Here is a 25,680-nt window from a genome sequence, read left to right as displayed (position 1 = left end):
AAATAGCCATGGAAAAATCCTCTCACTGTGTGCATTCTATAGAACCATTTTCTCATAAAAGTTACATTTTAGCATCTAATATATGAACACCTAAAGGGTATGGTCTAATTAATGTAAGCATGCAAGATATCCATTTACATTAACACACAATTGTCACACACACTTACACATCAACTCTCCAAGTCCATTAGGCTTTGAAATGGGCCCAAATGGGTTCTACACTTCAACATACATATAAAAGAAAAGATTTTATAAACATCAACTCTCCAAGTCCATTAGGCTTTGAAATGGGCCCAATTGGGTTCTACACTTCAACATACATATAAAAGAAAAGATTTTATAAACATTAAAAGTGATGCAATAATGTCCATGGCACATCTTAGTAGGAGTACAATTTGTAGATTGTATGACTAGTAGGCAAGGCCCCTCTAGATTGCATGACTAGTAGGCAAGGCCCCTCTAAAAGCTCATGAGGGTGCCCAAACAAAGAGTGGCACAAGGTGCAGCCATATGATCTTAGCATGTGCAGTAAGGATTCCCAAACTAAGGGCAGAACAGGACCTGCAGAGTTTTCGATTTTCTTGGAAAAAACCAAATTCACAAGTGAAAGCAAAACTAGACAAGGACATATAGAACTTGCAAGCGAAAGCAAAACTAGACAAGCACATATAATGCAATATTCAAAGCACATCCATGGCAAGCATGTTCAAATTTTCCCCAAATACATGCCTTGAGAAACGTGCCTCGACATGCTCCCTTGCCCACATTCCCATTTGTATTGCCATCTGGGGTTCGCGAAGCAATACATTCATTGCACAAGAAAAATTTTGAGGTGTAGGCTCGCATAAAAACCCTGTTCGATTGTGGACAATGCTTTCCTTTGGCCCTCCACTGTTGCAAGCAATGACTGGTTTTTGTGCTGCCATAGCTTCCAGTGGCACAATTCCAAAGTGTTCATCCTGTTCAAGAACATGTACCATTAAGATGTTGACTAGTACGACACCTGTTTGGTCAAACAAAAGCCCTTGATAAATCATCGTCATGCATGTCCATGACTACTTTGCGGTGAGAAAACACCAGATTCAGCATTGAATCAATCAACAAAATTTTTCTTTTCACGACATGTATATCAAGTGAGCTTTCCTGCATCATTGAAATGCTTCTATTGCCTGCAGGCTCTAGCCCGAGTGGTAAAAACCTGGGCTTCCAGCCACACACATATGAGCGCGCAATAAGCATGCTTCCTAGACCACCAGTACAAACTCCTCACGTGTCATCACACGGAGTAACCCCTGCTAGTCCACAAGTCCGCAGCCAGGATGCACTCCCCCTGAACTGAACTCAATAATTGTCTTATATAGCAGCCCTTCCCATAAACTAGGAGCTATAATTGGCCATTGCCTCCAATTTGGACTAGAGCTCCCCTTTAGATGCACCTAGGTTAACCTAACCTAGGGTCAGACCTGTGCAGATGTCCAGTGTAGTATGAGATTTGAGGGATGTTTAAATGCCTCTTCGGGGAGGGATTTGGGTGACTGTCATGGGTCATTGATTTCCTAAACCAATGATGTCTGGGACTCTACATGATTGACTAAGGAGATCAGCTATGCAGAGAGGCGCAGAGGCATACCTCACAGCGCACCATCACGAGTTTCTTTCATCTGAGCCAGGATGGAGGCCCTTGCCAATGATCACGAGATAGCCTTGACCCAGGTGCCCCTACTTGATGGACTAGGCAGCGCACACTGACAGCACATGTGCCACCCTGCCTAAAAGGTGTCTCCCTAGACAGGACGATTCAAGTGCAGCGAACTGGACAGCCGCGACCCACTGGTCTGAGGAGATGCTCCACCCCACATCTTCAGATCCGAAATATCCTCCAGAGATACAGGAGTGCCCCTCCACAAGCAATGGATGTGGAGAGCCTCTATACAGTCATTAGATGTCAAGGACCCACTTGGATCCCCTCATTTGTACCAGTGGCACGTACAGGGCTGTGGTCTCTTCTCTCAGCGAGTCAGCTCTAGTTGGGTTTTTTTTTTTTATCATGTTTTTTTCCCATGATTTTGTTGCTTCATGGACACATTGTAACACTTTTGGGTCTCAGACCCTTTGGTCTTTTGTAGACATTAAGTGTTGGGTATTTTGGAGTCTCTTGTGTACCGTATGTCCACCTGGTTCACCTATCAGTGTGTGTAACTATCTATGTGTTTGTTTAGGTGTGAACACCTCATATATGTGTAAGTGTGCCTACATGTCTGTGAACACCCTCTTATCGGGATAAGATGTGTGCCATGTGTCATGTCCCCATGTGTGTGTGATTTATGTGAGTCAAGAGATAAGGTTTGCAACCTATAAAAGCATGTAATTGGTTTACTTCATATTAATCACATCAATCTAATCAAAGTACTACTGAGTTGTGCAATTCTCTCTCAGAGTATATTATGAGATACGAGGCCGTTTTCACTGCCTGTTTAGAGAGGGTTTTGGACCACTTTCTAGAGTCATGAGATACCAGGATCAGAGATGCCTCGGATTATACTTGCTGGAGCTTCGTAGACATAGAGAGGGTCTCTTGAGAGGGAGGGCATCAGAGAGGGAGAGACACCTACAGAGGCAGATTACAGACTTCTTTCGACCAGAGATTGAGCAGTCAGGCCAGCAGGCATTGCAGCTAGCCCCAGAGTATAGCCGCACTAGAGGTACACTGATTGATCGGGCTATAGAGTTGGGGCGGTCCAGGCGCCCCAAGATGAGAGGCCCATCTCGACACCGGCGGAGACTACAACAGAGGATCAGGACCATACTAGCACGGCATGGGAGACGTCCAGTCAGAGTACTCACCATGGAGGACATTGAGGATATCCGCCATCGACCGATGAGAGACTTCTTTGGATAGTGATGTGTATGATGCTTACCTTTGTTGCTGGAGTTTTCCTCCCAGATGTTATCCATTAGGAGCATAGGTCATTTTGGCCTTTTGAAGACGTTAATATATCATTTCATCATTTCATTTCTACCTTTGGCTCTCTCTCTCTCTCTTTCTCTCTCTGCAAAAGAGTCATGACCAAGACCGGGTTTAAAGAGGAGCTCGTGAAGATGGAGGACAAGCTCGGCACAACTATCAAAGAAAACAAGAAGATGGTCGACTCTTCCGTCACCGCAATCATAAACCGCCTCTCCAAACTCGAGAAGGGATTTGACAAAATCCAAGAGCTCGAAGAGAGATCTTCCAAGCAAGAGGCTGAGATTTCAACTTTAAAGGAGGAACTAGCGGAGGCCAAATTGCATGCTAAGAGTCAAGCGGCTGAAATCTCAGCCCTCAAAAAGGAGTTGGCAGCCACTTCAAAAAGCAATCTTGAGGATGGAATTTTCAGCCCTCCTTTCTTGAAGAGCTGAATACCATCAAGGAGCAAATGAGGATCATTCGAGAGGAGGAGGAGCAACATAAAGAGAAGACATCTTCATGGGTGGAGGTGATCACAAAGACACAAAAGAAGATGGACGAGGCGGAGAAATGGATCGAGGTCGCCAAGAAAGGGAAAGGTAAAGAATCGCCACCCATCCCCACTCCCACCATCATCAACATGACCCTTGAAGAGGAGCAAAGGAGGAAGACCCGGGCGTTACATGTACGAGTGTCCGGTCTAAAAGACCGTGATGATGCGGAAGGGGAAACCAAGGACCTCTTCTCTATGATGGGCATTGAAGCCACGCACACAAAGGCATGGAGAGTCGGAAAGAAGAGAGAAGGTAGTGGTGGCGAATCTTCTAAGGAGAGAGCACTTATCATTCGTTTCTCCTCCGTGGAAGCGAAGAAGGACTTCTTGAAGAGACGTCCTACACTCAAGAAGACGGGAATATTCCTTGGAGATGACCTCACACTCTCGCAACTTGCCCACATGAAAGAAGTTATGCCAGAGATAAGGGCAGCCCGAGAGAAAGGGAAAGTGGCCTTCTATAGAGATGGTAGAGTGGTGATTATGGAGAGGCGCTCTTCATGACGGCACGAGACCTATGGGACTACACTCAAAGTTGCTACTTGGAATTGTAATGGATCTCTATGTCTTGATGTAGGGGCTTTTGAGGATAGTTTCACTGGGAGGGACATCATCTTCTACTGTGAGACGCATCAGGCTCCTGGACAGTCCATGCCACATGTTAGTGGATACCGATGGGAGACAGCTTGTAGACAGGAGACTCGTTCACAGCATAGAGGACGGGGCTCAGGAGGAGTGGCAGTATTGTTTAGAGAGGAGCTACAGCAACTGATACATATAGTCCGCAGAGATGAGCAGGCTAGGTACATGTGGGTTAGACTGAGGGCAGAGACGGGCAGATATCTCTACATTGCTATATGCTATTTTGCTCCTAGTACATCAGTGCCTAGCGGGCAGTCTCCCTTTTCTATTTTGGATGATGACATTTGGGAGTTCTCCAGGGATGGTGACATCATTCTCCTGGGGGACTTCAATGCCAGGACCGCCCATAACCAGACAGTATTTTATGATACCTCAGAGGAGATGTTGAGGGAGCTTGATGTTAGGGATATGGGCCTATCTAGACTCTCACAGGATGAGGAACATACAGTGCATGGGCGGTATTTGATAGACATGGGGACTGCACATGGATTGGCCATCCTGAATGGCCTACAGAGATTCCCGACATCGGGCGGTTTCACTTGCTTTCCACATAGGCATGGTGCTAGTACAGTGGACTATGTTATGGCTCAGCCCAGTCTCATTCCCTCTTTTCAGGATTTTATGGTAGGCACTAGGCCGGTTGGAATAGCAGTGGATCATGCTATCTTGTCCTTCACTCTCACATTTCAGTTCAGCACCGCTCCATTGGGACAGGTCTCCACACACACTCGTTATACCTTTACGAGGGAGACTGACACCGTGTACACGGATGAGATATACAGACGCTTATGTGCCGAGGAGCCGGGACGGCCATTAGATGAGCTCACTCAGATATTGATAGATACGCTTCATGCTGCAGCATCAGAGGCATATCCCCATAGTCAGCCTACACGGAGACGATCTGGGAACATGCCCCAGAACAGTTGGTATGATGAGGAGTGCAGAGAGATGAGGATTAGATTACAGAAAGAGGTGCTCATGGGTGTTACCACTCACAGACAGTCACGGATTACCTCCTGCACCTAGTGCGACGGAAGAAGAGGGCTTATCTTGCTCAGTTAGAGAGGGATTTGTATCAGCTATTTATGAGTCAGGACTTAGGCGAGGCATGGAGACTATTCCATGAGCATTCACCATCACCAGCCATTACCTCCACAGAGATTTGGGGTGAGTATGCAGCATCCCTGTACACAGCAGCAAGACAGCCGCCCCAACCAGACCCATCGGAGCCATGCCCAGAGACATGTGCTTTCTTTACTGCTGAGATGGTAAGGAAAGCTATTGACAGGATGAGGACTGGGAGAGCATATGATCATGATGGTTTGGTAGCAGAGCACTTTATTCATGCCAGAGATATGCTTGCAGAGCTTATTGCTATGATGTTTAACCGAGCTATGTGTGAGGGTTTTCCTGAGACTTGGAATATGTCCACGATTGTGCTTATCTTCAAGTCAGGGGATCCCATGCTTCCTGGGAATTATCGTACCATCATGATTGGTCACACATTGGCTAGATTATATGCATCTATTCTTGAGCAGGAGTTGAGTAGATGGGCAGAGAGAGAGGGCATACGTGCATCAGGGCAGGCAGGGTTCAGGAGAGGTTTCTCCACTCTTGACCATATCTTGACACTCAGAGCTATTATTGAGGAGGGCAGATTATATGGCAGGAGGATTTATTGTTGCTTTGTGGATTTCCGCAAAGCTTTTGACACAGTACCGAGAGCCAGACTGATGCGCAGACTACAGGAGATGGGAGTGCCCACAGAGCTGATTTGGGGAATCATGGCTTTATACAGGACAGTTGTGGGATAGGTACGTACTACTCAGGGTATATCTGAGATGGGTCACTCCACTATTGGGGTGAAACAGGGCTGCCCCCTTTCTCCCACCTTATTTGGGATGTACGTGGATGAGGTTTCAGACTATGTAGAGCGGGAGGGTGACAGAGGAGCACAGCTAGCAGGGACATGGATTCCGCTGTTATTGTATGCTGATGATATTGTGCTGATCTCAGATTCTCCAGAGGGGATGCAGCGTCGTTTGGATGCATTGCACACATTTGCACAGGACAGTGGATTGTCTGTTAACCTTGGTAAAACCAAGGTGATGGTGTTTAACACCACAACACAGTGGGTTAGGAGGTCAGTACCCACCTTTACATATGGTCAGGAGACAGTGGAGTATACAGATGCATATACTTACCTTGGTGTGGTTTTCAGTGGTCCACTATCTTCCTTGAGGAGAGCAGCGGAGACCAGATTGACCAGAGCTTATGCAGCATTGGGGAGACTAGAGAGGATGTGTTCGCAGGTTCAGTTTCAGGAACCTCGAACAAAGCTCTGGCTCTTTGACACTTTGGTCACTTCAGCCATGCTGTATGGAGTGGAGATATGGGGACCCTCAGTGGATCACCATAGCCGAGCTGGTAGCACTGATGGATGGAGATGTATGGAGAGGCCCTTGGTTTCTATGATTTCCCGGATGATAAGGGCCAAGGCCTCCATACCACATGATATTATCCGTGCAGAGATGGCTGCCCCCCCATTGGTAGTAGAGGTACTCACTCGATCGGTCTCCTTTATACATAGCACTTGGGCTCTCCCTAGAGACAGATATGCTCGCTTAGCCTTGGAGTCTTCACGACAGTTGGCATCACAGGGAGACGGATCATGTTGGTATGCACAGATGACAGCTTGGTTCCAATTGCATGGCTTTAGTATGGACAGGCTACCTCCATTTCAGTACTCCCTGGATGCACCCTCCCTCTCTCTCATAGGGGCAGAGATTACCAGACTTATCAGGTAGGACTTGACTCGGCTGGACACTAGGAGGACATGGATACAGCCGACACACGAGCTTGGTACGAAGATGGTTTTCTATAGAGATCATCTTCTCCAGCTCACGGAGGATGGGTTTGTGATTAGACCCAGCTATATGGATACTCATCTTTCTCATGGGGTACGATGTGCTATTGGTCAGATGCGCACATCCTCACACCAGCTAGAGATTGAGACTGGCAGATTCAGAGGAGTACCAGCTGAGGCCAGGATTTGTCAGCTGTGCCAGATGGAGCCAGAGACAGAGTTACATTACATATGTCACTGTCCAGTATATTATGAGATACGAGGCCGTTTTCACTGCCTGTTTAGAGAGGGTTTCGGACCACTTTCTAGAGTCATGAGATACCAGGATTAGAGATGCCTCGGATTATACTTGCTGGAGCTTCGTAGACATAGAGAGGGTCTCTTGAGAGGGACGGGATCAGAGAGGGAGAGACACCTACAGAGGCAGATTACAGACTTCTTTCGACCAGAGATTGAGCAGTCAGGCCAGCAGGCATTGCAGCTAGCCCCAGAGTATAGCTGCACTAGAGGTACACTGATTGATCGGGCTATAGAGCTGGGGCGGTCCAGGCGCCCCAAGATGAGAGGCCCATCTCGACACCGGCGGAGACTACATCAGAGGATCAGGACCATACTAGCACGGCATGGGAGACGTCCAGTCAGAGTACTCACCATGGAGGACATTGAGGATATCCGCCATCGACCGATGAGAGACATCTTTGGATAGTGATGTGTATGATGCTTACCTTTGTTGCTAGAGTTTTCCTCCCAGATGTTATCCATTAGGAGCTCCTAGTACCGTACTTTTCCTCACAGTTATTTCAGTTTCAGTTAGTTGTTTTTAGCTTTTCTTACACAGACATTGTATCAGATCCACCAATTGTTGTAACCTTTCTGGTCTCATAGGTCATTTTGGCCTTTTGAAGACGTTAATATATCATTTCATTTCATTTCTCTCTCTCTCTCTCCCTCGACCCCCCCGTCGGCCACGATCACCTCATCAGCTCCAGATCCAGGACATGCTCCACTGCCATCGAGCTACCTTTCCACGTGACATAGCTGAGGGAGACCTCTCGGCCATACTCTCAGCCCCATGCTTGATATTTTGGAGAGTGGTATACCATCTACTCGGAGCTGATGTTGCTCTCATGTTTCTATGTTCTTAGTACTCCATGATGAGTTTCCATGGACAGTTTTGTATCACCCCAATGAGATAGCTATGTTTATGTTTTCTTTCTGTTTTATTTTCCATTCCATGATGAGATATGCCATGGACATTATTGTATCACTTTGGTCTCATAGGCCCATTGGGTCTTTAGTAGATGCTTAATCTCTCTCTCTCTCTCTCTCTCTCTATGCGTATCACGATCGGCCAACTCAAGGTATCCTCCCACCGGCTCAGAGTAGAGACTGGCAAAGCTGAGCATATCCCACATGAGGAGAGGACATGCACACTATGCATCACAGGAGCAGTAGAGGATGAGGCCCATTATATGTTCAGTTGCCCGGCTTACTATGAGATACGGGGGAGATTCCATTGCCTCTTCGGACCACTCACATGGGTGATACAGTTTGAGGATCAGAGGTGCTTGGGCATGTACTTAATGATACTGGTTAGTGTTTTTATGGGCATAATTGTATTAAGGCATCATAGGATCTATAATTAGGGTTAGGGTTTCTGCAATTGCACGACACAGAGATGTAGTGTTGAGGGAGCATGCTGAGAGACAACCCTGGCTCCGACAGGACGCCTCATAGAGAGCCATCACAGATTTCTTTGTGGTACACACATCCACATCGAAATCCACTGGCCACAACAGTTCCTCTATACAACATTAGAGCCCACCACCCCACCCATACCCATGCTCTAGCTCCACGCTCCAGAGGAGTTCTTAGCGGCGAGAAAGCTCGATCCATTCTGCGAGCCAGACATCCCCGACCCAGAGCATCAAGACCCTCCACCACACAAAGATAGATTCGTGAGATTCTCCGCTGCCATGACACGCTCCCATCACAAAGGCTTGACATCCACTCCACCATCGTATCGGTTTTGGCCAAGGCGAGTATCGTCATTAGCTGATCACAGCATATCTCACTCTACACAGGATCATCTGTTGATCACATGTATTGTCATATGTTTTCATTTTACTTTTTCCTTTAGTTTTCCATGGCCCAGTATATCTATGGTACCATTGTATTACTTTTGGTCTCATAGGCCCTTGGGGTCTTCCGTAGACATTAATATAACTTTCTTTCTTTCTCTCTCTCTCTCTCTCTCTTCGAGATGGAGTTCCATCCACCATAGTTGTGATGTCTCCTGGTTGCACTCTGATCTCCAATATGGTATCATAGCCTTCACAATGTCTCTTCTCTTGCTGTGTCGTTGTAGTCCTCCATTCACCCCATTTGAACGTGTTCTGCAACAAGCTTCCTCGCGGCCATGGAGACTTTCTTCAGGCAATGTTGCGGCCCTTTACGGCGTGGTCTTTGCCCCCTTAGACTACCACCGCCCACCAAGCGGCAATGCTAGTGGGCAAGTTCTGTCCGCGAGGAAGAGCCGCCCCTGCATGGCTTTTGCTCCGTTGGTCTCGCGACTCTCTTCCAACCTTGCATAGTTGTTGCACTATTCAGCCCCACAGCTTCCACCTCCGTCTTCTGCTCCATTAAGCCTCCTCACTACTCCACCCGTATGCGCTTGGACTTCCCCAATAGCTACACCTGTACACGCCTTGACCTCATCGACAGCTGAACCCGCCTCCACAGTCCGCCGCCTATGTCCTCCGCAGCCTCTCATCATGCCACTGCAAGCACAGTGTTGTCCTCACCAACCCAACTACACCTCTTCTAGCAGCACCTCCAACTATGGAACTTGAGTCACCACCAACGCTGCCTCGTTAATTGCACCTAAGAAATAAGGTTTTTTTTGTTATTTTAAGGTAAAATCCCTAAAGGCTTTAGGGATCATTTATATGCTGCTTGTTCACATGGGCATTCACACTCTTATCTCTTGGGCCCCACCGACTTCATCGACATATGTTTCATCATGCGCTCCCATGCGACTTCTTCCTCATCAACTTCTACATCGACTTTTGGGTCATTATCCGTGCATGGGCCCCAAGCCACAATGCCAGGGCACCAACCACGCTCCCAGGGAGTCACCACTGATAGAGCAGTTATCTTATGTTGTGCTCGTCGGCCACGCCCACCAGGATCCCGACCACGGCATCCTCACCATCGCCAGATCAGAGCCATTATTGCTCGGCATCGGAGGCGCCTACCTCGCTTCTACAACCTCTCCATTCTAGACAGCCCCATGGCGGAGATACTTGATCTAAGGAGAGGGCAACACTTCAACTGATCAGCATACATGGATCTACCTGATATGCATTTTTCAGTATTTTCCAGTATTTTCTACTCAGTATCATCTCGGAGTCTTACAGTTCTGTTCTTATAACTGTAGGACAATCAGTTTATTGTACTTTTTAGTCTCATTTAGTTGTTCTCTTTGATGAGACACCAACTTCAAATGTACTCTCAGTTTTGGTCTCATAGGCCACTATGGCCTCTTAGAGACGTTAATATATCATTTCTACACCAGTGGCTTGGTTCCAGCTCCACCTGCTACCCCTTCAAACATGGAGCCAGTACAATGGACTACTTCATGGGATCCCTCTCCTTGATACCACTCATTTCAGACTTCATCATCTCACCCCGCCCCATTGGTGTGGCAGCTAATCATGCCTACCTAGCCTTCTCCCTTACATGCCAGTACACCACTCATCCACCTACCTTACCATGCCATCACCACTCGAGATACCACTTCACTAGGGAGACTACCTTGGTCTACTCTGATCACATCTTCTGCATCATCTCTGACCTCGACCCACACATCCCACGTGATGAGCTTACCACAGCTTGCAGCCTCCCTTTACACATCCGCCGCAGCCGCAGCCGCAGCCGCCTTTCCACACACCAGAACCACTCCCCGACCGCTAGATGGGACTGTTCCACGGAACGGTTGGTATGATGAGAAAAGCCGAAAGACCCGTGCCCGTCTGTAGCGGGAGATTGCTCTGAGCTCTACCACTCACCACCAGGTACGAGTGATCTTTTGGTGCCTCATGCAGAGGAAGAAACGTGTCTATCTAGCCACACTTGAGAAGGAGCTATACCAGCTATTTTTGGGACGGGACTACAAGGAGGCCTGGAGGCTCTCCCAAGATCATCGCACATCGACTCCGATTACCTTGCCCTACAATTGGCATACCTATGCCCCCTCCCTTTACCATGTCCCCGGACAGCCACCTCTCCCTCACCCACCGGAGCCTCGCGCCCCACCCCCCCCCCCCAATTGCCCCTTCTTCCACTTGAGTATGGTTAGATATGCCATTGACAGGATGCAGAATGGGAGAGTCTGGATACCTATCTTATTGTATGCAGATGACATTGTCCTTATCTCTGATTTACTAGAGGGGCTACAGAGGCACTTGGATGCATTACGGGCTTTTTGCGAGGATCGGGACCTCACGGAACCTTGGGAAGACCAAGGTAATGATCTTTAACACATCCCCACAATGATTAGGCAGATCCGAACCTTGGCACATGATCAGAAGTAAGCCTTCAGTGCCACACGAGGTTGTGCGAGCGGAGATGGGGACTATCCCTATCGTGATGGAGGCTCATTTCCAAACAATGACATATTGGTACAGACTATGGGAGCTCCCACGAGATAGATACCCCTGGCTTGCCCTAGAGTCCTCGAGATAGCTAGCACTTGATGGAGACACGCAGTGTTGGTATGTACTATGCACATGTGAGCACTTGGTTTGGTATGCATGGCATGCAGATGGGGGCACTCCCACCGTTTCAATATAGCATAGAGGCCCCTTCCTTTGCTCACAAACGCACAGAATTGAACAGGGTGATCAGGAAGGACATTGTGAGATTGGATACTCAGAGGACCTAGCATCCACCCTTCCAATCCCTAGGGACGAAGATGGCTTTTGACAGAGACCATCTTCTTCACATGGCGGAGGACGGCTTCATCATACACCCGCACTACATGGATACACATCTCTCATTCGGGGTGCGGTGTGCAATTGGACGGATCCGCACGTCATCCCACAAGTTGAGAGTGGAGACAACCATATATGGACTGAGAGAAGTTACACCAAAGGACATGACATGCCAACTTTGCCGTACAGAGGCTGAGCCACAAGCTCATTATATATGCAGATGCCCAATATACTATGAGATCAAGAAGAGGTTCCATTGCCTCTTCCGAGAGGGATTTGGACCACTCTCTAGGATCATGGATTTTCCAGACCAGAGAGGCATGGGGCTCTTTCTTCTAGAGCTCTGCAGACACAAGGAATCCCTACTGCAGCCCAGATCAAATGCACTTGCCCGAGGACCAGCACAGAGAGCTCTCATTGACTTCTTCCAGACTAGAGCCCCGAGAGCAAATCCCATCACCCAACACCCCGCGACCTCTGGCTGATGTAGGAGCTTGCCCGAGAGGAGTGAAACTAGACAGAGCCACCGAGCTATGTAGAGCCCGATGCCATAGACATAGTGGCCACCACCGACGCTCACGTCACCTCAGGAGGATCAAAGCCATCATTTCCCACCACATAGGCTCAGCCTTACTACATTGGGTACCATGTTGTAGCGCCCCATGCGAGATATTCTTAGCTGATGCAAGAGGTTCTTTTAGTTTTACTTTCAGTACCATGATGATGTATTCCATGGACATGATGTAACATTTTGGTCTCATAGACCCATTGGGTCTTTAGTAGATGTTTAATATATCTTTCTTTCTTTCTTTGTTTCTCTCTCTCTCTCTCTCTCTCTCTCTCTCAGCACCTTCACGCCCCCCTTTGTTTGCGTTGGGCGCTGTGCCCCCCCCCACCCCCCATTTCGTGCTCATCCACCCTTGTGCTGCTGTGCGCACTGGCGCTGCTGTGCTGCGCCTGTTCACGCCCATCCGCCCTTGTTGCGCTCCTGTGTGCACCGGTGCTGCCTTGCTACGTTGCCATGCTGCGCCTGTTCGTGCCCATCCGCCCTTGCTGAGCTGCACACTGGTTTATCCAACCCACCCTTGCTCAGCCCCCCCAAGGCAGCAACACTAGGGGAAATAGCCACAATGAACCTACAGGAGCTGCATACTTCAAGACAGTGGAGGACAACACCAAGAAGGTGTTGGGTGAACAGAAGAAGGTGCTGGACAGGGTCCTGAACCAACATGAAAAACAGTTGGAAGGCCTCTGCAAGGAGATACAGGGCAAGAATAACAAGATTGAAGAATTGGCAGCACACCAGGAGGAGGAGATTCGGATGTTGAAAGAGACCTAGATACAACAACAGGAAATACCAGAGGCTGCCCCAGTGATAGGGGAGCTCCAGGCAGAAAAGGAAGCCCTAAAGGCTATGGTCAAAAACCATACAGTGGAGGAAGGGGAACTGAATATTCAGGAGGGTCTGACGGACGGACTTGGAGCACCTGAAGGCTGCGAGTGATAAGTTGCGGGGAGAACTGCAGACCACCAAGAAAGATTGGCTGGAGGTGGTGAAGAAGCACAAACCCCCACAGAGCATCATACATGAGACTCTTGAGGAGGAGAAACATAGGGTGGATAGGGCCCTCCATGTGCGAGTGCGGGGGCTTCCCTCGAGGCAGATGCCATGACACTTTGCCAGATGATAGGAGTGGATGGGATCACAGATACACGGAGGTCAGGCAAGGTCCAAGGATATGACATGAGAGCGGCACCTCATCATCAGATTCCCTAATGCCACCAGCAGACAGACGGCGGGCTGCCCTCTAGGGCACATAGGTGTACATGGGAGATGATCTCACCCCAGCACAGGTGGCACACCGGCCCGTAGAGTAGGCAAGTGAGCTATCTACAGAGATGGTAGGGTCATTATCACTGAACGCTGTCCCAAATAGGGACGCGGGGTCTATGAGACCAAACACTTGAAGTTAGCAGTATGGAACTGCAATGGCACCCTATGGTCAAATCCAGGAGGTTTAAGCGAGATTCTCACAGGCAGGGATGTCATTTTCTATACAGAGACTCATTAGAGCCTTGAGAGGGGCTTACCATACATAGTTGGGTATGAGTTGGAGTCAGCTTCTCGAGGCGAGACCCACACATCACAAGGAGTACATGGCTTTGGACGGGTAGCTGTCCTTTTTAGATCCCATCTCTGATAGATTCTCAACATCGTCCGGAAGGACGAGGATGCACGGTATCTTTGGGTGCAGCTAGAACTTAGCAGTGACAGCGTCATCCACATTGCCATGTGTTATTTTGCACTGCACCACTCCCCTTACGCTGCACAGCATAGCCAGTCACCGTACTTACCATTATATGGGAATATTATGGAGTTCTCACAATTGGGGGAAGTCCTCCTGCTCAAGGACTTCAACACCAGGACAAGGAGTCACCAGGTCCCACAACTGGATCTGGACAACCCTATTAGACTATAGGAGCTGGTTATCACAGGACTGTGAGGAGGTCATAGTGTATGGGAGATATTTCTTAGAGCTAGGAGCTGCACATGGTCTTGTTATCTATAACGGATGTCCCGATGGCCCTCTTCCGATGCCCTCACCTCCTTCCCTCACTCAGGAGGTACTAGCATCGTGGACTACCTTCTGGGATCTCCGGCTTTCGCACACCTTCTCCCTCACTTCTCCATCCTGCCACCCCCCTTTGAAGCTGACCATGCCTACCTCTCTTTCAATCTTACCTGCACATCACCCGTCCCTCCGCCGCCACCTCCCATCTCACATTACACCCACGTCCATTTTGACCATGAGATTGACCTTGTTTACTCCAACCACATCTACCACCAACTGCAGGATGTGAAGCCTACTATCCCCCTACCCACCCTCACATCACAACTCACCACCATACTCCACACATCTGCCACTACTTCTTTCATTTGCACGTTGCAGTCTTCCGCCAAGCCAACTTGTGGTTCCATGCCCCAGAACAGTTGGTATGATGCCGAATGCCCAGCCACACGCTCCCAACTTAAGCATAAGGTACGGATTGGGCAAATCACGAAGCGCCAAGCACAACGGATTTCTCAACGGCTTACCCAACGCAAGAAACAGGAGTTCTACGCTCGGAAAGTGGATAAGTTATACTGACTTTTCTTAGGGCCGAATTGCAATGAAGCCTAGAGGAAACTCCAAGAACATCGCTCCCCCACACCTATCACCTGCTCGGACACATGGCACTCCTATGCATGCTCCCCTACCCCCACCACCAGATCCCCACCCCACCACCTCCACCTTCTTCACAAAGGGCATGGTCTTCAAGACCATTCGTAGACTACATAATGGGCGAGCCCACGATCATGAGGGACTCACTGCCGAGTACATCTCGCATGCCGATGACACCCTAAATCAGATTGCATTAGGTGAGAGTCAGTATTGGACAGATGGTGTCAATTGAGTGTCAGGATGAGACAACTGAGGGTGTAGAAGGGTAAAATTAGTCTTTTTGAGTTGAGAGGGAGTCAATTAGGGTGAAGTCTAACAGTCAGAGGTTTGTCAAAGTCAGAAAATTTTGTCGGCTGAAGGATATCTAACAAAGTCAATTGGGGGTCAGCTACTGCTGTCAGATTAGGGGTTGTAAGTCTGCATTATTGAGGAGTCTAGGGTGTTTGGGGGTTTGTCAGTGTCAGAGAACACAAGAGTGGAAAGATTTGAGTCAGCTAAGTTAGTTCAGTCAGAATTAGATCAGACACGAATCAGTTGATAGTCAGAAGAAAGGTATTGACATGTACAGTAGGGCTTTGGAGCAAGAGATTTAAGGATTGTTGGATCTGGAGGAGAGTCTGGAGGAGGGACAAGAAGTTGCCTGAAAGTCTAATAAAGTCACCCAGAATAGACAGGGGTTAGCAGTAAGTAATCAGGAATTAGATTAAGTTAGCAGATGATCAGAGTAGGTCAGCTAAGGTGTTAGGATTGAAGATCACTGTTGCTAAGAGTCAAATCTGACCTAGGAGGACATTTTGGTGGGTAAGTGATTCAGACTAAGAGGGTTTAGGTGTCCAATTGAATCAACAGAGAGTTAGGATAGCTATAGGACTGTTGCGTGCCTTGGTTTGGGTGTTTTCAGTCATTAAGATGCTGTAGAGACAGATTCTTTTTTAACTTCCCATGTTTTGGTGCCCCCACTGAGGATCAGAGAGTTCTTGTATACAACTTTGATCAACATGTTGGAGACCACTTGAAGATCAGCTCAAGAAATATGGCTGGAGTAGGGTACGAGTTATTCAAAAGAGAGAGATGAAGATGTAGACCAATTCCTAGGGAGGATTTAATTGGCAACACTTAGTAACAACAGAGATGAAGATGCTTACAAATTAGAAATGGTGGGTGTCATGTGCACAGTGTGTATCTACCGTGTGCTACACGCACACAAGACTAGCTTCGAGGTTTGGGGAAGCTTGGAGCTAGGCAGGCTGATTGGCGAGCTGAGTTAGGGATAGACTAACGGGTGGGCACCCAAGTATGGACGGGCGGGCGCCCAAGTGTGGACGCCCGATGACCGGCCAAGAACCTATAAAAGGGTGGCCAAGGTTAGTCATCAGTCATATAGAGTCTCACGTGTCTTTGTGAGAGCTCTATGGTCAAGAGCCTGGATCTAGTGCAGACGTGCACCTGCTTCATGCAGTCGAGGCCGGCAGCAGTCTCGAGGCCCGCAAGGGTAGCTTCGTGGCGGTATGGGACGTCACAAGGTAGAGATTGAAGCTGAGGAAGATGAGTTGGCTAAACAACTCAAAGATTATTTGAGGATGGACCAGATCCGTCTAAGTAAATCACCTTGGGGTGCACCTGTGTTGCTTAGGAGAAAGAAGGACAACACCTGGAGAATGTGTATAGATTACAAGAGATTGAACAAGCTGACAATTAAGAACCGTTATCCTCTCCCTAGATCAGATGATCTGATTGACCGGTTAGCAGGAGTGAAATATTTCACGAAGATAGATTTATGTACTGGCTATCACCAGATACGTATTCATGAAAGGCATGTTGAAAGAACCGCCTTTCGGACTAGGTATGGCCATTACGAGTTTCTCGTATTACCTTTTGGATTAACCAATGCTCCAGCCACTTTCCAGCAAACGATGAACGATCTTTTTCGTGAACATTTGGGAAAATTTGTGGTTGTGTTCCTGGATGATATTTTGATATATAGTCGTACTCTTAAGGATCATGTTAGACACCTCACGATTGTCTTATCTATTTTAAGACAGAATCGACTATATGCTAAGTTAAGTAAATGTGAGTTTTTTATGACAGACATCATTTACTTGGGACACAAGATCACTAGAGATGGATTGAGCATTGACTATGACCGAGTTCAGAAGGTTCTGGACTGGCCTATACCACGAACAGTGAAACAACTTCCTTCTTTTCTTGGTTTTGTTGTTTTTCTTCGAAAATCTGTGCGGGAGTACTCTCAGCTCACACTACCGATGACCGACTTGTTGAAAGGTTGTGGACGAAAGTCAAATCACCCTATCACTTGGAATAACGATCTGGATATGGCCTTCAGACTTTTGAAAGATAAAGTCAAGGAGGCACCTATCTTAGCATTACCCTAGTCGACCTTATGTTCTTGAAACTGATGCCAGTGACTATGCCATCGGGGCTGCTTTATTTCAAGATGGTAGACCTGTTGCTTTTGAAAGTAAAAAGCTAGACGACACTCAATCTCGTTGGCCAACCCTTGAGAAGGAGCTTTATGCTGTGATTCACGCTCTCAAGGTTTAGATACATTATTTATATGGCTCCAAGTTTGTGGTATTGACTGATCATCAGTCAATCAAGTATGTGTGTGATGTGGATGATTTGAGAGGAAGGAAAGCTCGTTGGGCTGAGTTAATGCAAGATTTTGATTTTGAGATTCGTTATTGAAAAGGGTCCATGAATAGTATTGCAGATGCGCTTAGTCGAATTAGAGAGGTGAATAATTTGTCGTTCACCGAGATTTCTACTGACTTATTTCAGTCATTGAGAGGGCTTTGCAGGACTGATAGTTATAATGGTCCATTTTGGCAGAAGATCCAGGACGGGAGCTCATTGATTGACCAAGACTTGATGACTGAGCAACCTACCATTCAGGCTGCAGTGATTCGGAATGGTTTACTATTCTGTAATGACAAAATTTATGTACCACAGATCCCGGACATTCGGTCCAAGATTCTTAAGGAGTGTCACGACACCCCTTCTGCTGGACACCCTGGGGTACACAGAACATTATCGTTAGTGAAACACACTTTTTATTGGCCAAAGACGAAAGGATATGTAGAAGATTATGTTCTCAAGTGTCAAGTTTGTCAAGCAAATAAAGCTGAACGCTTTAGACAGGCTGGGTTGTTGCATCCTTTGCAAATCCCAGATAATAAATGGAAAAGTATTTCCATGGATTTTATTACCGGACTGCCAAGAATACATCAAGGCCACGATTCTATTTGGATTGAGATCGCTTGACAAAAATGGCTAGATTTTTACCAACCCGGAAGACCATTACAGCTACGCAATTAGCACGACAATTTATCGAGCAATTGTTTAGACTGTACGGGTTACCGCAGGACATAGTCAGTGATAGGGACTCTAAGTTTATGAGTGATTTTTGGAAACTTGTTTTTGAGAAGTTGGAAACAACTTTGAATTTGAGTTCTTCAAATCATCCTCAATCTGATGGCCAGACTGAAAGAGTGAATCAGATTTTGGAGGATATGCTTCGAACATATGTATCCAAAAGACAGAGTTCATGGGAGGATTATCTTTCTATGTTAGAATTTGCATATAACAGTACTAAGCATACGAGTACAGGTTTTAGTCCTTTCATGCTTATGTATGGGTTTTAACCTAGATCACTTGTTACAGTGGGATTATCAGGACTTCAGCATGATACAACACGTAATTTTTTGCAAGATATGCAAGAAATGTTACAAGTTGTGAAGGAATCTATTAGAAGTGCTCAAGACCGAGACAGATTTTATTCTAATAGACATCGTTCACCCAGAGAGTTCTCTGAAGGAACGATGGTGTATTTGCGAGTTCCGAAAGATTCCGAGACTTTACGAACAGGTCGATCTCCGAAATTTTCCCTATATACTGTGGACCATTTCGTATTACACGACGGATTGGTTCAGTTGCATATGAATTGGATTTGCCTTCTCATGTGAAAGTTCATCTTGTATTTCATGTCAGTAGACTTAAAGGAAGTACTGGGTGGAACAGACCAGTTAGTTACTCCTCAAGAAATCATAGATGTCGAGGACATGACATTTGTTCCACACGAACCTGAAAAGATTCTTGGATTTCGTGAAAGAAGATTGCGTAATACGCTTATCACGGAATACAAGATCAAGTGGATGGATCGTGTTGAGGAGGACGCTACATGGGAGACATTAACTACTCTTCAGAGAGATTACCCTGGCTTTTTAGTGAGCTTAGGAGTGAGCTCTTAGAGGCAGGGAAGTATGTCATGTGCACAGTGTGTATCTACCGTGTGCTACATGCACACAAGACTAGCTTCGAGGTTTGGGGAAGCTTGGAGCTAGGCAGGCTGATTGGCGAGCTGAGTTAGGGATAGACTAACGGGTGGGCACCTAAGTATGGGCGGGCGGGCGCCCAAGTGTGGACACTCGATGACCGGCCAAGAGCCTATAAAAGAGTGGCCAACGTTAGTCATTAGTCATATAGAGTCTCGCGTGTCTTTGTGAGAGCTCTATGGTCAGGAGCCTGGATCTAGTGCAGACGTGCACCTGCTTCATGCAGCTGAGGCCGGCAGTAGTCTTGAGGCCCGCAAGGGTAGCTTCGTGGCGGTATGGGACGTCACGAGGTAGAGATTGGTCGGTGCGTCCATCTAGTTAGCTCAGCTCGTGGCTCGGTGGGGGCAACCAAGTCTAGTGGGCTTGCCCATGGCTGTTGTGGTTGGAAGGTGAGTCAAGCTTGCACCCCCTTCTTGTTTGTTTGGTTTGTTTGCAGGTTTGGAGTCTCGTACCAGGAACGTTCTACAAGGAGATCCTATGGGGTTTTGACAGTGAGATTGCTTTTGGAAGGAGCAGCCAGAGAGTAGTATGAAGATGTGGCTACAGAGGATGAAAAAGGAAATTGGGATAGGTTGAGGGGAGCTTTGAGAAGGAGATATGGAAAATGTTGGGGGATTAGGGTTTCAGAGAAACAGAGAGCACACACACACACCAAGATGGTACATAGTAGCAAGCTCTCAAGAGAGTGAAAGAGATGGTGATTGCTACACAAAGTGGATAGATACAAGATGTGTGGAGCAAGGGTGTTGACTCCACAATATCATAATACAATAAAATAAGTGTGGTGTCCTTTCACACCTAATATCCAAGGGAAAAAAGCCAAAGGGAGAAAAGTGCCCTTGGTTAGCCCATGTTCACATGTGGCGGAGAAGAAAAAGGAAAGTGGCATGGCTGTAGATTCTTCTTCATCACCTGCAAGGAAAGATGATGCATCTGTAAATCTTGTGCAGGATGAGTGGACTTTCATCACTTGTAGTTATGATGCATCTTTGGAGTATATGTCTCAATGAAACACTCGACACATGGTATTTTGACAGTGGTGCTTCTAAACACATCACCTCACGGAGAGACTTGTTTAAGAAGCTTATGGCTTCCCCAGAAGGCAAGCGGGTAACATGTGCAAACAATTCTTCTTATCTATCAGGGTGTTGGTGAGGTGATCCTCACAACAGCAAATGGTGCAGACTCATGTCTTTCAGATGTATTGTATGTGCCGGGGATTAAGAAGAACTTGTTGTCCGTCTCCTCTTTTGCTAAAAGAGGATATGCAGTCAACTTTGAGGACGACAGATGCATAGTGAAAGACCGTGAAGGTGGCTATGCATTAGTCACTTCCAGCACATTGTACCATGGTTTATATCAACTTGACAGGTTTGACAGGAGAGAGCATGATGCTCATGTGGTTACCACTCTTACACCTACCATGCATGAGGCAGAATTGTGGCATGCGAGGTTTGGGCATGTGAATTATGGCAGTTTGATGCTATTGCAAAGACATAATATGGTACAGGATATGCCTCATGTAGAGCTGCCACCAAAACATGCATGTGAAGAGTGCATTTTGGGTAAGATGCACAGAAATGCATTCCCAAAAGATGGATCAACAAGGGTTGTCCGGAAATTACGGCTTGTGCACAGTGATGTGTGTGGTCCTATGAGGACGTCTTCTTTTGGAAAGCATCTATACTTTGTAACCTTTATCGATGACTACTCCAGATTTGCATGGGTGTATCCTTTGAAGGCCAAATCTGATGTATTTGCATGTTTTCAGCACTTTGTGGCACAAGCTGAAAATCAAACAAGTTGCAAAGTGCAGACCCTCCGTCTAGATCAAGGGAGGGAATACATGTCCATTGCTTTCAAAGCATTTATGGCAGAGAAAGGCATAAAGCATCAATGCAAGATGCCATATTCTCCTCAGCGAAATGGTGTTGCGGAGAGAAAGAATAGGTCCTTGATGGAAATGGCTAGATGCATGGTTAAAGGCAAAGGATTGCCTCACAAATTCTGGATGGAGGCAATAATGTGTGCTACACATGTGTTGAACAAATGCTCTACCAAAGCATTGAAAACCATCATGCCACATGAGGCCTGGCATGAAAGGAAACCTAAAGTTGATCACTTTAAAGTTTTTGGATGTATAGCATATGCACATGTACCTCAGCAGTGGAGAGGTAAGCTTGATGACAAAGCTACTAAGTGCATATTTGTGGGTTATAGTAGTGGCAGTAAAGGCTACCAAATCTGTAATCCTTCCACACAAAGGATTTTGGACAGTAGAGATGTTGTATTTGTTGAAAATTCAGACCAGCCATTGGCTGAATTTTTTGGACAGCCACCTTCGGGCCCACATAACTTGTTTGAAGGACTTCTCCGGTTGGGAATTGATGGCTCTACAGATCAGCCATCAACTTTGCCCAACGGACAGCATTTGGGTGCTCCAAATCAGCCCATGAATGAGCTCATTACACCTCAAAATGTGGAGGCAACAGTGGAGCCAGAGCGGACAGCAATGGAGGAGGCTAGAGTTGTGCCTCGTTGGCTGCTCCGTACTCTAAAGGAGAGCAAACTTGCACCTCCACTTGGTAGGAGGGCACGGGCTGGTTCACGTAATGCAAGAGAACACGTAGATGCTGCTTGCATGAGTACACTTTGTGATGTAGATGAGCCAGATTCATTTGAAGAGACTCATGAAGATGAGCATTGGATGCAAGCGATGCAAAATGAGATGGATTCTATCCATAAAAACAGCACTTGGGATTTGGTAGACTTGCCTGCTGGCAAGAAGCCCATTGGCACAAAGTGGGTTTACAAATTAAAAAGAAAGTCTGATGGTACCATTGACAGGTACAAGGCCAAGCTAGTAGCCAAAGGATATGCCCAGCAAAAAGGCATTGACTATGATGAGACTTTCGCACCCACTTCTTGTATGCCCACATTTAGATGTATTGTTGCATTGGCTGCCCATCATGGATGGAAAGTGCATCAATTGGACATAAAATCAGCTTTTCTCAATGGGGATCTGCAAGAAGAAGTGTATGTAAATCAGCCCATTGGTTTTGTGTTGCATGGTCAGGAAAACAAAGTATGCAAGCTTTGAAAAGCGCTTTCTGGTCTCAAACAAGCTCCTCGAGCTTGGTATGAGAAGATCCATACTTATTTGATGACGTAGGGATTTTGCAATAGTCCAACGGAGAGCACTCTCTATGTGAAAGAGGATCATGGTACTTTGATTATGCTCATTCTTTATGTGGATGACATGTTGCTAATTGGGAATGACATGGATAAAATTTCAGCATTCAAAGCTAAATTGCATTCGTCATTTGAGATTACAGATTTGGGATTGTTGCATTATTATTTGGGCATACAATTTATGCAGAGAGATGTTGGGATTTATGTACACCAATCGAAGTTCATTCAAAAGCTGTTGTACAAACTCGGGTTTCAAGATTGTAAACCCATCTCTACTTCAATGGAGCCAGGGCTGAAATTGAGCATGTATGATGTTGGAGAGCCTTTTGATATGAGTGCTTACAGCCAAGCAGTGGGCTGCCTCATATATTTATGCAACAAATATATGAGGCAGCCCATGTACAAAGCATTGACAAACAAATTTATGCACAGCCCATGTACAAAGCATTGACAAACAGTGAAGCGGGTCTTCCGCTATCTTCAGGGCTCTCTGGATGTTGTGTTGGTATATGCCGTGGGGGCAGCTTGTAGTTACATGCTTACAGTAATTCAAACTGGGCTGGTGACTATGATACACGGCAGTCCACCAGTGGGAATTGTTTCTTTTTGGGGCATTCATGCATATCATGGCTTAGCAAAAAGCAGCCCACTGTTGTCACATCTGCTTGTGAGGCTAAGTATAGGGCAGCCTTTACAGCCACATTCGATTGTGTATGGCTGAGGAGATTGATGACTGATCTTCGTGAGTATCAGTAGACACCCACCACCATACTCACTGACAGTCAAAGTACTATAGCTGTGGCACGAAATCCAGTGTTTCATGCACACACTAAGCACATAGAGATTCATTATCACTATGTCAGAGAGAGGATTCATGCATAGTCACATGGGACGCGAAATGGGGACAGGGAACGGGGACAGAAAAGATTGAGAATGGCCATTCCCTGTGACTATAGAGTGACATGGGACGAGAATGGGAACGGGAAGATGCTGCCATCCCCAACATTCCAGAGTCTAAAAATGCCCATTCCCTGTGACTATGGATTCATGCAGGGAGATCACATTATCCTACTGCTCTACACAGGACAATGTTGCAGATCTGTTCATGAAGGCATTGCCTCAAGAGAAGTTTAAAGCTTTCCGCAAAGCTTTAGGCTTACTCTCCTAGAGTGAGTGATCTACCATTGACCTTGTACAGGTTCACATTGCCACTACAGGGGGGTTTATTAGCATATATGCTGCCTACATCATTTTTAGCCTTTTGTGAAGGCTGTCCCGAATCAGCCTTTGGCTGAAAACTATGCTTGGCTTTTCCCTTGCCCTTGTCTTGGGCAGCAACAACCCCATCACCACACATGCTAAAAGATTTGTTCTTTTGATTCTGCTCTTCCTGTAGCAACAAACCAACCAACTTCAAACAAGATTGGTTCAGGGTTACCCGCATAGATAGAGTGAGCGATGTGTGGAAATTCAAGTAGGTTTCTGGCAAAGATGATAGTGTTTTGGAAACCAACTCCTTCTCGGAAATGACCTCATCAATGTTGAGCAGCTGCTCCCGAAGATCTTGTATCTTCGTAAGATAATCAACCATACTATCACCTTCATTCATGTCCAAGTTCTCAAGCTCTTTCTTGAGAAATGCAACCCTGGCCTCATTCTTTGCCTGATACATGGTTTCAAGTATGTCCCAAGCTCGCTGTGAGGTCTTGCAAGACCGAATATGCGGTATGATTGATCGCTTTACTGACAAAGTAATCAAAGCCATCGCTTGGACATCTCGAGTATCCCATCTTTTCTGCTCCTGTGAGGGAGGAGTGGGTGCTGCTGCCGCTTGTTGAGCACCACGGCCAGGTGTGTTAGGTGCTATGTCAATAGGGCGTACATCTTCACCTGACACATAACGGCCACAAGTAGATTTCGGACCATGAAACTCCAGAGGGAGTAATTACTGCCATTCAATTTGTCCTCTTGGGACAAAACCCCGAATATGTCCGTTGTATTTCCAACCATTTACTCAAATCTCTTCACCAAGAGATATGCAAACACGTGCAACCAAATATGTTGTAAAAAAGCACTTGCAGGCAAAATCCAAAATGCACCGGAGTGCAATGCTAGGCAACCACAATGTCCTATGCAAATGTTTTGCCCCAAATTTCAAGTTGCAATGCTGAAAATCCCAAAATTTCTGAGCACCAATAGGCTGATTCCACAAAAGCCCCAATTCTCTGTGTGTCCTGTAAATGCAATTGTGCAATTTCTGAAAAAAAATCTCCAAATTTTGAAAATCCCCAAAATTCTCAAAATCTGGCAAATACCCAAATTTTTCATGAATCTTGCACCCTAATGCTGCCTTGCACTGTTGCCTGCACTTGAATCTTGCAATGAAGCAAGGCATGCACAAAATCCCCAAAAAAGTAATAAAATCAGTTACCTGATTGGAATGAACTTTGAATTTTTGGTGGGATTTGGACCCCTCTCCACAGTGGTGTTGCTGCTGGTGAATTGATGCGACAGGCGGGAGCAGTTGCTTCTCAGCAAGCAAGTGTTCTTGCTACAGCAACCACGACCAAAATGGTACAAGCGGCCTGACGAGACCAGAGCAGAGCAGGTGGCTTGCAGATGGTGGCCAGACCAAAATGGTACAAGTGGCCTGATCAGACCAGAGCAGAACAGTGGCCGGCAATGGCAGCAGTGGCCAGACGGCACCATGGCCGAACGTGAGGTGCTACAAGTGGCAGTCCTGGGCGACGGAAGCAGTGGCCGGACGGGAGTGCTGGGCGTCAGAACACTAGCCGGACGGTAGGTGTTGTAGGCGGCACGGACGAAGCGACGTGAGGTGTTGCATGCGGCGGCAGGCACGGTCAAAGACGGTGACGAAAATGCGGCCTCGACGAAGGACGGAACTAGCAC

The 25,680-nt window shown here is 46.9% G+C and overlaps 1 protein-coding gene across 2 annotated transcripts in view; it reads right to left on the bottom strand.

The window, feature by feature from the left end:
- Nucleotides 1-319: 319 nt before the first annotated feature.
- The window catches only part of LOC147641699 (UDP-Glycosyltransferase superfamily protein), a 118,657-nt gene continuing 93,296 nt past the window's right edge, over nucleotides 320-25,680 (bottom strand). The window contains exon 8 of one of the 2 annotated variants that reach the window (XM_086798594.1): nucleotides 320-959. In XM_086798594.1, the coding sequence (XP_086654720.1) occupies nucleotides 681-959 (279 nt within the window). In that variant the 3' untranslated portion in view covers nucleotides 320-680. Of the gene's footprint in view, nucleotides 1,004-25,680 lie in introns of both variants that reach the window. The other variant, XM_086798604.1, reaches the window with a different exon arrangement.

Source organism: Cibotium barometz, chromosome 1, assembly GCF_041138505.1.
Source record: "Cibotium barometz isolate CiBa-2024 chromosome 1, ASM4113850v1, whole genome shotgun sequence".
NCBI classification, from domain to species: domain Eukaryota; kingdom Viridiplantae; phylum Streptophyta; class Polypodiopsida; order Cyatheales; family Cibotiaceae; genus Cibotium; species Cibotium barometz.
Note: the sequence above shows the minus strand (reverse complement) of the source record. Positions and strands in the feature narration are given on the sequence as shown.